Source organism: Lampris incognitus, chromosome 4 (assembly GCF_029633865.1).
Source record: "Lampris incognitus isolate fLamInc1 chromosome 4, fLamInc1.hap2, whole genome shotgun sequence".
Taxonomy (NCBI): Eukaryota; Metazoa; Chordata; class Actinopteri; order Lampriformes; family Lampridae; genus Lampris; species Lampris incognitus.
The window spans coordinates 69,243,060-69,260,137 of record NC_079214.1 but is presented as its reverse complement, the minus strand read 5'-3'; the positions used below and the strand labels follow the sequence as shown (position 1 = coordinate 69,260,137).

At 46.8% G+C, this 17,078-nt stretch overlaps 1 protein-coding gene across 1 annotated transcript in view; it reads right to left on the bottom strand.

Annotated features, from left to right (window-relative positions):
• The window catches only part of tub (TUB bipartite transcription factor), a 118,763-nt gene that overhangs the window by 14,459 nt on the left and 87,226 nt on the right, over positions 1–17,078 (bottom strand). Inside the window, exon 11 of the mRNA XM_056279418.1 lies at positions 7,119–7,233. Coding sequence (XP_056135393.1) covers positions 7,119–7,233 — 115 coding nt within the window. The remainder of the gene's footprint in view (positions 1–7,118; positions 7,234–17,078) is intronic.

The window sequence follows — 17,078 nt, the reverse complement described above, 5'->3', positions numbered from 1 at the left end:
GCATTCTACAAACTGGAAACCAAACAATAAAAAAATCATGTTGTACTGATTTGTAACACTATGCAAAATGCTATTACCTCCAAATTTTAATCATGCATTTAACTTCATAATGACTTTTGTATTGCCCCTTGGCTTATCCAATGTAACTAGCTAATCGACTGAAAAGAGCAGTGTCAGACAGAGTGATGACCATGAGGTGAAGAGCATGTCAGACAGAGTGATGACCATGAGGTGAAGACAGTGTCAGACAGAGTGATGACCATGAGGTGAAGAAGGTGCCTGACAGAGTGATGACCATGAGGTGAAGAAAGTGTCTGACAGAGTGATGATGACCATGAGGTGGACAGAGTGATGATGACCATGAGGTGAAGAGCATGTCAGACGGAGTGATGACCATGAGGTGAAGACAGTGTCGGACAGAGTGGTGATGACCATGAGGTGGTGGACAGACTGATGACCATGAGGTGAAGAGCATGTCAGACAGAGTGATGACCATGAGGTGAAGAGAGTGTCGGACAGAGTGATGACCATGAGGTGAAGACAGTGTCAGACAGAGTGATGACCATGAGGTGAGAAGAGTGTCGGACAGGGTGATGACCATGATGTGAGAAAAGTGTGTCGGACAGAGTGATGACCATGAGGTGAAGAGAGTGTTGGACAGAGTGATGACCATGAGTTGAAGAGAGTGTCGGACAGGGTGATGACCATGATGTGAGAAAAGTGTGTCGGACAGAGTGATGACCATGAGGTGAAGAGAGTGTTGGACAGAGTGATGACCATGAGGTGAAGAGAGTGTTGGAAAGAGTGATGACCATGAGTTGAAGAGAGTGTTGGACAGAGTGATGACCATGAGGCAAAGAGAGTGTCGGACAGAGTGATGACCATGAGGTGAAGAGAGTGTCGGACAGAGTGATGACCATGAGGTGAAGAGAGTGTTGGACAGAGTGATGACCATGGGGTGAAGAGAGTGTCGGACAGAGTGATGACCATGAGGTGAAGAGAGTGTCAGACAGAGTGATGACCATGAGGTGAAGAGAGTGTCGGACAGAGTGATGACCATGAGGTGAAGAGAGTGTCGGACAGAGTGATGACCATGAGGTGAAGAGAGTGTCGGACAGAGTGATGACCATGAGGTGAAGAGAGTGTCAGACAGAGTGATGACCATGAGGTGAAGAGAGTGTCGGACAGAGTGATGACCATGAGGTGAAGAGAGTGTCGGACAGAGTGATGACCATGAGGTGAAGAGAGTGTTGGACAGAGTGATGACCATGGGGTGAAGACAGTGTCGGACAGAGTGATGACCATGAGGTGAAGAGCATGTCGGACAGAGTGATGACCATGAGGTGAAGAGAGTGTCGGACAGAGTGATGAACATGGGGTGAAGAGAGTGATGACCATGAGGTGAAGAGAGTGATGACCATGAGGTGAAGAGAGTGTCAGACAGAGTGATGACCATGAGGCGAAGAGCATGTCAGACAGAGGGATGACCATGAGGTGAAGAGAGTGTCAGACAGAGTGATGACCATGGGGTGAAGAGAGTATCGGACAGAGTGATGACCATGAGGTGAAGAGAGTGTCGGACAGAGTGATGACCATGAGGTGAAGAGAGTGTCAGACAGAGTGATGACCATGAGGTGAAGAGAGTGTCGGACAGAGTGATGACCATGAGGTGAAGAGAGTGTCGGACAGAGTGATGACCATGAGGTGAAGAGAGTGATGACCATGAGGTGAAGAGAGTGTCGGACAGAGTGATGACCATGAGGTGAAGAGAGTGTCGGACAGAGTGATGACCATGAGGTGAAGAGAGTGTCGGACAGGGTGATGACCATGAGGTGAAGAGAGTGTTGGACAGAGTGATGACCATGAGGTGAAGAGAGTGATGACCATGAGGTGAAGAGAGTGTCGGACAGAGTGATGACCATGAGGTGAAGAGAGTGATGACCATGAGGTGAAGAGAGTGTTGGACAGAGTGATGACCATGAGGTGAAGAGAGTGATGACCATGAGGTGAAGAGAGTGTTGGACAGAGTGATGACCATGAGGTGAAGAGAGTGATGACCATGAGGTGAAGAGAGTGTCGGACAGGGGGATGACCATGAGGTGAAGAGAGTGTCGGACAGAGTGATGACCATGAGGTGAGGACAGTATCGGTCAGAGTGATGACCATGAGGTGAAGAGAGTGATGACCATGAGGTGAAGAGAGTGATGACCATGAGGTGAAGAGAGTGCCGGACAGGGTGATGACCATGAGGTGAAGAGAGTGTCGGACAGGGTGATGACCATGAGGTGAAGACAGTATCGGTCAGAGTGATGAGTGTGAAGCTGGAAATTGAAGGTGAAAGTTGAAGCAGGAAGACTGTTGTGTGGAGTTCAGGGAGGAGGTAAGACAGGTACTGGGTGGTAGTGAAGAGTTGCCAGATGGCTGGGTAACCACTGCAGAAATAGTGAGGGAGACAGCTAGGAAGGTACTTGGTGTGTCATCAGGACAGAGGAAGGAAGACAAGGAGATGCGCGCAAAGCAAAGAGAGAGGTGGCAAAGGAAGAGGAAAGGCGTATGGTGAGTTGTATGAAAGGTTAAACAGTAAGGAAGGAGAAAAGGACTTGCACCTGTTGGCTAGACAGAGGGAGTGAGCTGAGAAGGATTTGCAGCAGGATAGGGTGATTGAAGAACAGAGACAGAAATGTGCTGACAAGCGAGGAGAGTGTGTTGAGAAGGTGTAAGGAGTATCTTAAAGGGTGGATGAATGAAGAAAATGAGAGAGAGAGAAGGTTGGATGATGTGGGGATAATGAATCAGGAGGTGCAGCGCATTAGCAAGGAGGAAGTGAGGGCAGCTATGAAGAGGATGAAGAGTGGAAAGGCAGTTGGTCCTGATGACATACCTGTGGAGGCATGGAGGTGTTTAGGAGAGATGGCAGTGGGGTTTTTAACTAGATTGTTTAACACAATCTTGGAAAGTGAGAGGATGCCTGAGGAGTGGAGAAGAAGCATACTGGTACCGACTTTCAAGAACAAGGGCGATGTGCAGAACTGTAGCAACTACAGAGGTATAAAGTTGATCAGCCACAGCATAAAGTTATGGGAAAGAGTAATAGAAGCTAGGTTAAGAGGAGAGGTGATGATCAGCAGTAGCAGTATGGTTTCATGCCAGGAAAGAGCACCACAGATGCGATGTTTGCTTTGAGAATGTTGATGGAGAAGTATAGAGGAGGTCAGAAGGAGTTACATTGTGTCTTTGTAGATTCAGAGAAAGCTTATGACAGAGTGCCGAGAGAGGAGGTGTGGTATTGTATGAGGAAGTCGGGAGTTGCAGAGAGGTATGTAGGAGTGGTGCAGGATATGTATGAGGGCAGTGGGACAGTGGTGAGGTGTGTGGTTGGAATGACAGATGGGTTCAAGGTGGAGGTGGGATTACATCAAGGATCGGCTCCGAGCATTTTTTGTTTCAAATGTTGATAGACGAGATTAGGCAGGACAACAATATTTACGGATGACATTGTCATCTGTAGTGAGAGTAGAGTGCAGGTGGAGGAGAGCCTGGAGAGGTGGAGGTATGCGCTGGAGAAGAGGAATGAAAGTCAGTAGGAGCAAGACGGAATACCTATGCGTGAATGAGAGGGAAGACAGTGGAATGGCGAGGATGCAAGTAGTAGTGGTGACGAAGGAGTATGAGTTTAAAGACTTGGGGTCAACTGTCCAAAGTAACGGGGAGTGCAGGAGAGAGGTGAAGAACAGAGTGCAGACAGGGTGGAGTGGGTGGAGAAGAGTGTCAGGAGTCCTTTGTGACAGAAGGGTACCAGCAAGAGTTAAAGGGAAGGTTTACAAGATGGTTGTGAGACCAGCTATGTTGTATGGTTTGGAGACAGTGGCACTGATGAGAAGACAGGAGGCGGAGCTGGAGGTGGCAGAGTTGAAGATGATAAGATTTTCATTGGGAGTGATGACGAAGGACAGGATTAGGAACGAGTATATTAGAGGGACAGCTCAGGTTGGACGGTTTGGAGACAAAGCAAGAGAGGCAAGATTGAGATGGTTTGGACATGTGTGGAGGAGAGATGCTGGGTATATTGGGAGAAGGATGCTGAATATGGAGCTGCCAGGGAAGAGGAGAAGAGGAAGGCCAAAGGGAGGTTTATGGATGTGGTGAGGGAGGACATGCAGGTGACAGAGGAAGATGTAGAGTCCAGGAAGAAACTGAAACAGATGTTCTGCTGTGGCGCCCCCTAACGGGAGCAGCCAAAACAAGATCAACTGCAATGAGAACAAGCCAACCATGCAATTAGAATATTGCCTTCCCTTTAATTATCTTTAATTATCTTGTTAGACCTCAAATAGAGGTCAAGTTTTTAAGTGGGCCATCGTTCACTGACTCTAAAATGCCAGAGGCTGTTGTGAAACGCTGAGCAATTTCTTTTTATCCAAAGAAGTTTCAATTCTTTTGTTGAATACATTAGAAGAAAAGAGAGGTCTCCCTTTCCCAAACGAGAGAGCGAGTGCCACCACCTCACAAAACACAGCAGATGCAGAGGGAAATAACCCTGCAATTCATTCTCTTTTCTTCAGTTCCAAGATATCTGCTGGAGTTAGTATGACATTTACAATCTCTGTGTCCACCATCATACCAGACCGTGGTAAAGAACCACATAATCTTAAATAAAGATCATAAAAACTACAAAAAACTCAATGTTTTTCTTGGATATTGCCTTTGTTTCAGATTTGGTTCAATGCAGCCAGGGAAAACTGCATGCAACTGATGGACAAGTTGTTTTTTTCTGGACTTTACGTTTCTAATTTTGCTTTGTTTGAATGAAATGGTACTGTCTTAAAGTGTGTAAGGCAATTGTTTTTAGTTTCTTATTGGTTCTTTTCATGGTCTCTACAAGAACCTTTGACCTGGTGAGGTCAGGATCTTCTAAAGATGTTTCTTTTAAATGAAAACGACATAAAAAGTCAGTTTTACGGTACTTCTCAGGAATACCTCCATACTAAGCAGACCGAAAGCTGTTCATGTAGCAGATCAAATTTTAGAAGACATGATAAGAAAGGGGGCCGTGTGATGGCCTGGCGGCCTGTCCAGGGTGTTTCCCTGCCTGCTGCCCAATGACTGCTGGGATAGGCTCCAGCATCCCCGTGGCCGTGAGAGCAGGATAAGTGGTTTGGATAATGGATGGATGGAAGGATGATATGAAAGGAGGAGTAAAAAACAAAACACAACATTTTATGGCTCCTTTTGTGGTGGATCATTGTCTGTGGTTGATCATTGTTTGTCATTGTTTGGCAAGGTGGGAAAAGTGTATCAGACACAAGCATATCTACACTACTGTATATACCAGTGCAAAGAAAATATATGATGAAGTATTGATCAATAAATCTATCTGAGTCAAAACAAAAAGTTACGGGGGGCTTCTGGGCAGTGTAGCGGCCTATTCTGTTGCCTGGGTAGTATAGCTGTCTATTCTGTTGCCTAGAGATCGCCAGTTCGAATCCCAATGTTGCCTCCGGCTTGGTCGGGCGTCCCTACAGACACAATTGGCCGTGTCTGCGGGTGGGAAGCCGGATGTGGGTATGTGTCCTGGTCGCTGCACTAGCGCCTCCTCTGGTCAGTTGGGGCGACTCTTTGGGGGGGGGAGGGGGAACTGGGGGGAACAGCGTGATCCTCCCACGCTCTACATCCCCCTGGTGAAACTCCTCACTGTCAGGTGAAAAGAAGTGGCTGGTGACTCCACATGTATGGGAGGAGGCATGTGGTAGTCTGCAGCCCTCCCCGGATCAGCAGAGGGGGTGCAGCAGCGACCGGGACGGCTTGGAAGAGTGGGGTAATTGGCCGGATACAATTAGGGAGAAAAGGGGGAGGGGGGGAAACAAAAGTTACTCTAATTACATAGTATATCATTTTTGCAACCATTAAAATGGCATTAGAAAAAAAGGGGTGTCTTATACAAGCTGCAGGTGTTGTCTGCCCTCTGAGAAACCTCTGTGGGCAAAGCTTATGTGGAACCAGTCAGGTTGGGTTTACCCCAGACTGCACAACTTTAAGTTGGAGTTAGGATGAGATCAATTGAAATAGCAAAATATCTATGACAAATATCTATCACACAGGGTCAGTGTTGCTAAAGAGCATCTCCACGTGTTGAACAATTAAACATTTCTCCCACGGCGATGTCACTTGTTCACTTGTTCCCCTTTAAAATGTTTTCCCCTTTTCTCCCCAGTTGTATCGGGCTAATTACCCCACTCTCCCGAGCCGTCCAGGTCTCTGCTCCGACCCCTCTGCTGATCCGGGGGGGGGGGGGGGGGGGGGGCTGCAGACTAACACATGCCTCCTCCCATACATGTGGAGTCACCAGCCGCCTCTTTTCACCTGACAGTGAGGAGGATCACACTATTCCCCCTAGTTCCCACCAAGCCGGAGGCAACACGGGGATTCAAACCTGTGAGCCCCGTGTTGGTAGGCAATGGAACAGACCGCTACGCTACCCAGATGCCCCTCTTGAACATTTTTGATGGCGCCATGCTGGATGTCGTTTAGTTGTAAGTATGCTATGAAATTACATCTGAATAACATTTTAATTAACATTTTGCTTTGCATTTGTATTAAATCACGTCTGCTGGCTATCCCACAGAGCCGCCACTCACACCATGAGCGCTCTCTTATCTTGCATCTGCTGCTTACACAAGAGTAAACATACAGCCATATCAGATAGCATTAATAACAATACACACACACACACATTATATATATATATATATATATATATATATATACATACATACATACACACACACAATATATATATATATACACACACACACACACACACACATATATATATATATATATATACACACACACATTATATATATATATACTACATTTCACATTAGCAGCGGATGAGCGTGCGACGCATGAAACAAGCTTGTACTGCTATGTATTAAAAAGAAATTTCCTACATCTTTCTCTCTCTCTCTCTCTCTCTCTCTCTCTCTCTATATATATATATATATATATATATATATATATATATACACACACACACACACACACAAAGCATTGCCTGTAAGAGCCTATTAGCTCTTAGCCTGACTCAAAGACACCTGGGAGCATTTAAGAGGACTCACGTAGCAAATGGCTGCTAGCTCTTGACGCGGATTGCTTGCTTCGTGGCTGCTGATGCCTTTCCCGGGGTTCAGGCCACTGTCGTAAACGGTGAATTTGGTCCCCATGAGATTTGACCTGCAAACAAAACCATCATGGATTAAAGGATGCAGGTGGCCGGTTTCCAAATGGACCTTAGACTGAGAGACATCGGGCCTGATACTAGTCTGACCTCAGATGCTACAGCCTTTACATCTCAGTGGTGCAGAGAAATGACTCTGCTCATCACAGCGCCTCAATCCATGCAATCAGCTGATGGTTTATAGGCAGGATGAAACGTTAATTCTTATATTCAACACTTTTCCCGTCCCTTGACAGTCAGCAGTACACTCATTTTAGACAGAATCATGAGGCATCACCAAACTATGCAATCATCATTATTATTATTATTGTAATTACAATAGCAATAATTATAACAATATATGAATAACTTCTCAGCCAGAGCCAACACAGAGTTCATAAGAAGAACGACCTCCTGGTCCACAGAGGCCATAACAAGCCTCTCCACTACCAGATTAAGGACTGTTCATTTTGTACTGTCGTGTTTTCGCTGTACTCGAATCAGGCTACGAGCTGTAGCAGTTGATTGGATATCCCTCAGAGGTCTGCCAGAAGAGGGGGGCAGCCTTCATTCTGACCGACATTCCCCTCCTCTGCCACAAGTGATGGATGCAATCACGGCACACAGTTCCTTCCAATCTAAATCTGCATCAGTCAAGACGGGGGCGACCGAGGAGGCTGTGGTCCTGCACACTATCGACCCGTGTTGCAGACCGTCCTGGATAAATGAACACGCCACACAGCCATATTTGATTAAGCTCCCTGGGGGCTCCCATGGACACACTAAGGGAGCCTTGCTGCTTTTTCTAAGGATAAACAACGCAGCTTCTCTGTTCCGTCTTCATGGGGCGGTGGTCTCTAAGGAAGGGACATACAACAAAACCCACGAGGTGTGCACAAGACAGCAATTGCTGAACAATGATGTGAACAATCACAATCATGTTTACTGAACATGTAGGTTTGCACACACAGGGGATGTGACTCTGGTTTAGGGGCTCTCTCAGTGTACTACCATAGAATAACAACACTACAACACAACAATCAGGAACAATGTATTTGTCATTTCATCCAATGTACTATGTACACAAAAGAAACACAAAAACACATGTCCAAAAACACTACCAAAACACACAAAAACAACACCACCAAAAACACACAAAAACAACACCACCAAAAAACACACAAAAACAACACCACCAAAAATATACAAAAACAACACCACCAAAAAACATACAAAAACAACACCACCAAAAACACACAAAAACAACACCACCAAAAACACACAAAAACAACACCACCAAAAACACACAAAAACAACATCACCAAAAAACACACAAAAACAACACCACCAAAAACACACAAAAACAACACCACCAAAAACACACAAAAACAACACCACCAAAAATATACAAAAACAACACCACCAAAAATATACAAAAACAACACCACCAGCAACACACAAAAACAACACCACCAAAAACACACAAAAACAACACCACCAAAAACACACAAAAACAACACCACCAAAAACACACAAAAACAACACCACCAAAAATATACAAAAACAACACCACCAAAAACACACATAAACAACACCACCAAAACATAGAAAAACAACACCACCAATAACACACAAAAACAACACCACCAAAAACACACAAAAACAACACCACCAAAAATATACAAAAACAACACCCCCAAAAACACACAAAAACAACACCACCAAAAACACATAAAAACAACACCACCAAAAACACACAAAAACAACACCACCAAAACATAGAAAAACAACACCACCAATAACACACAAAAACAACACCACCAAAAACACACAAAAACAACACCACCAAAAATATACAAAAACAACACCACCAAAAATATACAAAAACAACACCACCAAAAACACACAAAAACAACACCACCAAAACATAGAAAAACAACACCACCAATAACACACAAAAACAACACCACCAAAAACACACAAAAACAACACCACCAAAAATATACAAAAACAACACCACCAAAAATATACAAAAACAACACCACCAAAAACACACAAAAACAACACCACCAAAAACACACAAAAACAGAGGGAACAAAGCAAAGAAAAACAGCCAGCAACACAGTCGGCCCAGTGCAACACAGTCCAAAGACTCCACTGTCCAGAGAAGGAACGCCAGCCAGGATGACCGTCGGAACTGCCGGTCTACATGGGCTAGCAGTTAGCTTAGCCTGCCCCACCTCCGCGTCCCGTTAGACCGCCCCCGGTGTTTCCCCCTCAGGCGCAGCTCCAGGCAGGGCCGTGGTCCCTGGGCCTATCGGATGCAGCAGACCAGGCTCCCCCAGCCAATCCAACGGCTGCTCTCCAGCCAGACACCCTCAACACACCTCCCCCGCACTCCACACGACGACACAAATGCAGATGCAGACAAAAACACTGCACAGTTGACGTGAGGTGAGGCCGCTGCCAGACTCTTGGGCAGGGTCGTGGGACTGCAGGGACTGCCCTCGGCATTCCCTCCTCGGGCCCACAGGACGCAGCAGACCAAGCGCTCTCGCAGCCAGTACAGCGCCCGCTATGTCAGCCAAGCAGAATCGACGATCAAAATTAAAACTTCACACGACGACACAAACTTAAACGCAGACGTGGACAAAGACACTGCATAATCGGCACTGGGTGAGGCCTCCGCAAACGCGAGTCCGCGCTGCCATCTTCCCACCTTCAATCCTCAGATATATACACAAGGACTGACTTACACAGGCGACATAAGAGGTTATAAAGTGAAATGGCACAGAGACACTGAAATAGATGTTAGCAGGTTACTCACGTCAACAATTAAGATATAAGTGCAGCAACTATGTTCTGTTTCGATCGATCCATTTTTCACCATTATGGAAAATGACTTTTTTAATCCATTTAGCCAATCCGCCATGCCCATGCATAGCGGACACATGCACCCCAGCCCTTTATCATAAAAACCTTCATTACACCTGCCTTTTCTTTTTAGGAACTGTAGTCAGGTAGTCAGGTGTCGAGTTTGAGAGGAGAAAACAGTCCAATGTGGCCTGTTTCTGTTTCCAAAAATGCCTTGGTTGTGGTCCCACTGGTTACATTTAATCAATTTCAAGGAAACAGAAAACTTGGTCAGATGGCTATGGCCCACCCTAACAGCAACAAGCATCCAAGTGCAGGAGCAAAACGTTCTCCAACAAGCCATTTCAGATTGCCTCTAGAGTGTTTTAGAGAGTGGAACTTGGAAATCCTCAGTTCAAGGTGCATAATCACGGCTGCATGGTTGCTTGGTGTGCAGAACAGTCAGTCTGGCTAATTTCTTTGTCAAGACTGAATTTGATGACAAAACCTCGCCTCACCCTCACCTAGGTCATCCATCAGGGCAACCCAAATTATCGGGTTTCGGGTGCGCATGTTTGTTTAAGCATGGGGGCGCTACTCCACATGCAGTTCTATGGCTCTCCGCTAACTGGAGATTTTGTGCCTTTCCATTGTCAAGACGCATTGATCATCTGCAAAGCCACGATGTCCCCCGGTCCAGAACATCAGTCTATGGATGAATGCAGCTAGGACTACTGCTAGCCATAGGAGTAACAGGATTTATTATGGAGGTTTACTCCTCTAGATCCGCCGTGTTCTGCTCGGTTATCTCGGTTATCTCCTGACAACGTTAACAGCATTACTGCGAGGAGGGTGTGGCTCTTCACCATGCATGGACGGCCATTCATCATGGAGAGGCTATATTTTGCGCTTCACATGATGCCGGGGTGTATGGAGACCAGTCTAGGACACCACGAAAGGCCATCTAAGAAAGGTACTAGTATACTTAACCCCTTAACAACGATGATGACAAAAGAGAAATATAAAAAAGCTCTGTTCATGACACGAGAGTGAGAACCAAACAACATTGAAATAATATGTGAACTACGCTAGCTGCATGTGATCAAGTCTTAGTTTTGTCTTAGTCATATGCTGGATTATCATAATACCTCATGGAGGCATAACATTATCTTCTGGTGCTGTGCTAAAGTTTGTGCTCCTAACTTTAAACCAGCCTGACGTATTGTTGCCAACCAGCTGAATTAGTACTGAGGCCTCCTGCCCTGACCTTTCCATTTTCCTTGAGGTTCCCATCTTTTTAGGTGAACTGTTTAGACTGCTGTTTTCCTGATCTTGGAGGGAGATCATTTTATTTGCAAATGTAGAGAAAAATATTGATATGTGTGGAAATAAGCACAATATGTAAATCTGTCCAGAGAAGAGAAACCATGATTAGATTATTATGAGTTTACAGAGCTCGGATGGATGGATGGATGGATGGATGGATGGATGGATGGATGGCTGGATGGATGGATTGAGATGATGGAGACTTGAGATACTGTAGTGATCCCCATGGGGAAATTATGCTCTGCATTTAACCCATCCTAGCTGTGTAGCTAGGAGCAGTGGGCAGCCGCCGTGCACCACCCGGGCACCAACTCCAGTTATTTCTTCCTATTGCCTTGGTCAGCGGCACAGACAGGAGTATGTTTTTTAAATTTATTTCTGATTTTTCCCTTTTTCTCCCAATTTAGGGGCCAATCGATCCCTATTTTAGTTCAAACACCCACCCTCGTACTGCATGCGTTCGCCAACTGCATCTCTGCGGCCGGCAGTCTGGAAGGAGACGCCTCCCCACTTCCGTGACAAGGTGACTCCAGGCCAAACCACTGCTTTTTCCAACACACACAGAAACGTATTCATGTGACGAATACAAGCTGACTCCGCCCCCCTCCTGAAGACAGCATTGCCAATTATTGCTGCTTCATCGAGTCCGGCCATAGTCGGATCTGACGAGACCGAGGCGTGAACCCCGGTCCCCAGTGGGAAACTGCATCAACACAAAGCCGATGCTTAGACCGCTACACCACCGCGGACCCCACAGACAGGAGCATTATCCCTAACATGCATGTTTCGTTTTTATGGTGGGGGAAACCGGAGCACCCAGAGAAAACCCACCGCAGACACAGGAAGAACATGAAAACTCCACCCAGAGGATGACCTGGGATGACCCCAAAGGTTGGACAACCCCGGGGTTCGAACCCAAGACCTTCTTGCTGTGATGCGACAGCGCTAACCACTGTATCGCCGTGCCGCCCGGATGTATGGATGGATGGATGGATGCATGCATGGATGGATGGACGGATGGATGGGAAGAAGTTGGAGATTGTGCGAAAGGCTGGTGCATTTTTAGAGGTCTTTGGTAGTCATGCCCAGGATCCTTTGCCACTGTTATTATGCAATGTGCTTGAACAAAGGAGGCAGTGAAAAGCCTTTACAATTAAACTGAACTCAATTCATAATAATTGTAACTAATAATATAACTTTCAGCTCACCTGTTCACATCTATCCACTGCATAGTCAGTGCAACATTCTTAATTCTATATCTGCGATAAACTGGGCGACAGTCTTAAATGATATGTTTAGTTGGATGCAACGTTTTGATATAATTACAAAGACAGCCATTTTCATTGGTTCATAAAATCACACACAGCTGAGACATTCTGTTCCATAACGGTTCATTTTCTAAATGTTTTAGCTTGAATGATAAATTGATAGAGAAGCCTTAGACTGATAAACAAAATGTATTCAGCCTTAAATTTTGGCATTTTATGCAAACGAGTCCATATTTGTTTAATGTGTGGGGTTTGAAAATTTACCAAATTTCAATTTGAGATAAGATGCTAAAACAAGTCCCAAGTTCTGTTGTTACAGAAATTTCCTGGATCATGTTCATTTTTTTTGGTAAAACCCTTTGCAGGTTGCTAAATGTTATTTGTGCAGTACAAACCAAAGGCAGACATTTAAAGTCACTATGGGGTCATTTGGTTGTGCACTTTATAAAAGATATGTAGTGATGGACTTCGTAATTGACTTGGGTCTGCAGTGCAGCAAATTTTCTTCACATATTAGCAAGTGTTCCTCCCACAGTACAACGACATGTAGACCAGGTGAATCAGCCGTACTAAGTTGGTATGAATTTGTGTGTGTGTGTGTGTGTGTGTGTGTGTGTGTTGGCCTTGTGTGATGGTCTGGCGGGCTGTCCAGGGTGTCTCCCTGCCTGCTACCCTATGACTGCTGAGATAGGCTCCAGCATCCCCCTGACCCTGAGAGCAGGATAAGCGGTTTGGATAATGGATAGAATAACGGATTAGCAAGTGTTTTCTGAAACTTTTAACTTTCTAGGACAAAGGGCATTTTTTTTACAAATTAATATCTATAATTTCTATAACTTGAAAATGATCAAGAGCAGATAAATAAAAGTGTTCAAATCTATGCAGTAAATTAAAGGCTATTTTTCCATTTGTGGTGCCCCCTAGGGGTAGAACTAGGCTTTTGTGGGTATGTTCAATGACAATTCCTCCAAATGTATTTCAAATTTTGGACTGATTAAATCAATGGTCAACATGTCATGGCCAATGTCGTGTTAGGCTGTGTTCTGTGGATGAATGGGTCTAATGCTGGGATCAGACTACATGAATTCAGCCCGATTGTGACACGATTTTGTCATCAGCGACAAATGTCCAGCGTCGGGCCTGATTATGAATGTATCAAAGGACAGCAATGTGGCATCTGGGACATTCTACAACTTCAAGACGAAAAGTTTAGTATGTCAACATTTTTTGTATTTTCCTGCCTGGTCTGACAATTCCTATGATGTGTTCCTTGATGCTGACCAACAAGATGGCAGAGTGCTCTCTGGTACACATATAGGTAAACATGGCAAAGAGACAGAGGGACGTTGCTGTTGCTGCTGTCAAGTGGGGCTGTCTCGGTACTATGAAGTGCTCTAAATCCAGACTGGAAACTGGCAAAAACACTATTAGTATTCATAAAAGACATGAGTTGAGATGAAATTACTTTCTCCAGAACCTTAAGATTAAAAGGGACAATTTGGAGATTGGTCTGTAGTTACCTAAGGACAGGGGATCGAAATAAATTTTCTTTAGCAACGGGTGAACAATGGCATGCTTCAAACTGCCTGGGAAAGAACCAGAAGCCAGAGAATTATTTAAAAAAAAAAGATTCGCAGCATAACAGGGCTAACAGTGAAAAATACCTCCTTGAGCAGCTTGGTGGGGATGATGTCTAAAATGCAGGAGGAGGAGTTCACATGGGAGACTGTACTCTCTAGCGCTGAAGTTGTAATGGGTTTCAACTGGGCAAAAGAGGCAGAATTAACATGGGGAATGGAACAAATGCAAGGGTCAGGCTGGATTTGGGACCTGATATTCACCTTATTTACAAAATGAGCAAGACATTTTCCAGACAGCTCAACATCAGGTTCAGAAAAAGAAGTGGAGGGACCATAAATAACAGAATCAATTACCCTGAAGAGAAGTTAAGGTCTGTGGTTATTTCTAGATATCAATTAAGAGAAGCAAGCTTATCTCACACCCTTAACTGCTGTCGTTCAGATTTTCTAGTCTTTTAAGGGCTCGAGTGTGATCATCAGCCAGGGGAAGTTCTTTGATTTTTTTCCCCCTAATTTTAAAGATTTACGTTTCCTTTATTAATCCCCTGTGGAAATTCAGTTACTGCATCCTAGCTGTGATCTGTGTAGCTAGGAGCAATGGGCTGCCGCCTTCATGCTGTACCCAGGGACCATCTCCAGTTCTTTTCCCATCGCCTTGGTCTGGGCACAGACAGCAGTATTAACCCTAACATGCATGTTTCTTTTTGATGGTGGGGGGAAACCGGAGCACCCGGAGAAAACCCACCGCAGACACGGGGAGAACATGCAAACTCCACACAGAGGACGACCCCCCAAGGTTCGACAACCCTGGGATTTGAACCCCGGACCTTCTTGCTATGAGGTGACAGTGCTAGGCATTGATCATTGAATTAATTTAACAGTGCGTCTGGATTGAGAGGGGATATAGTGGGATCAGAAGATAACACATCACAGGATTCAATTGCAGAACAAGCATTAAGAATGCAAGAGCGTTGTTGTGCTTACACCGCCCCGAGCTGCCTCCCCGGCACGTTCAAGCCACTCCCCCAGCTCGGACGTGCCGGAAACATCCGAGCACTCGGCTCGCGCTCTGAGGAGACGAGCGCTGCACTGCACCAGGTGTTTGCCATCATCCATCAGGCACACCTGTGGCAATCAGGCAGCCCGCTACAAGAAGCCTCCCAGAACGTCTCTCAGTGCTTCGACGTACTGAACCCTGCGGTAAAGTTCTGATAAGCCCCCCAGCGGTCCTTGCTTTCTGTTTATTCCCCAGTGTCTTATCTTCGTGTCTCTGTTTCCTCCCAAGACTCTCCCTCCGCGATTTCCACGGCTCCCCGCATCTCCCTCGTCCCCAGCGACCTTCACGTTTCTCCCCGGACCTCTCCTGCGATCTCCCCCCTTGTCCCTCTATCTGGACCCCTCCTTTCGGACTCGACTTCCCGGATCTCGGACCTGGACTTTCTCGGACAACCCCTCTTGGATCACGGACTGGACTATCTCGTCAGGTGCACGCACATTTTTTTCAACACCTCCTGGTCATTTACATACCGCACCACACATTGGCTAAAAACACACACATAGTTATTCACGCAAACCACGGGACACCACACATCCCACTAACGGAACGCCTTTTTTCACCATACATTTCCCTCCCACAATAAAACCTCCCTTTGTGGCTTTTGAAGTCATCTCGTGTCTGTCTTGGGTTTCGCCACACGGGTCTGGTTCTGGTGCGCGGGTACAACAGAACGTCGAAGCCATTCTGGACCCAGGCAAACCCAAGGAGCGGACGGTCCCTGTGACGCCCCAGAGCCCCGTCCCCCTAGAGGCAGTAGTAAGAAGTCACAGTTGCCAACTTGCCTCTCTCAGCTCAGAGCTTACTACTGCCTTCACCCGTGTCACCGGAGAGATCAGCGATCTTCAGTCCGGCTCCCAGGCCGCGACGAGCGCGTTAGATGCCCTCACCGCGCAGATCGCTGCACTCTCCACAGCGGTCTCCAGGATGAGCGACCACCCTGCCCTGGCCTCGGTCTCTGCCCCCAGCTCGGCCTCCGGTGCGAGCCTAACCTCCCCTGCCCCACGGCCTTCGGTGGGGAGTTCGAGCTGTGCAGGGGTTTCCTTGGTCAGTGTGAACTCCTGTTCAAACACCAGCCAGCTAGGTATAGGACAGGAGAGACCAAGGTAGCCCTTGTCATGTCCCTCCTCACCGGCAAAGCCCTCAGCTGGGCCATAGCGGCGGTAGGCCATACTGAGCAGCTCGCCTCGGACTATGGTGCCTTCCGCCGCGAGTTCAATCTGGTGTTCGACCACCCAGCTGACGGGCAGGACGCTGCCGGCCGCCTCCATTCCATCCAACAGGGGGCCAGGTCGGTGGCAGATTATTCCCTGGAGGTAAGGATACTCGCGGCAGACAGTGGGTGGGATGACACTGCGCTCAAGAGCGCGTACAGGAGGGGGCTGAGCGAGCCCATCAAAGATCTTATCGTTCGGGACCGCCCTGCCTCCTTCAACGAGCTCGTCGCCCTCCAGATGGACGAACGGCTGCGGGAGCGGCGCCAGGAACGCGCCCCGCGCGCTGGCCCCTCCCATAGACCAACCCCCGTCCGTCCTACCGGTGCCTTCCCTGGGTCAGCGTCCCGTGGGCTCTCTCCACCCTCACACTCCCCCTCGTAACCCTGGGTGGCTTCTGGATCCAGGCCGGAGGAGGAGCCCATGCAGTTGGGTCGGTCACGGCTCCCGCTGGAAGTTAGGGAGCAGAGGATGCATGGCTGCCTCTACTGCGGGAGGTCGGGCCACTATATCAAGGCCTGCCCGACTCGCCCAAAAGACCCGGCTCACTAGTGAGGGGTGTCCTAG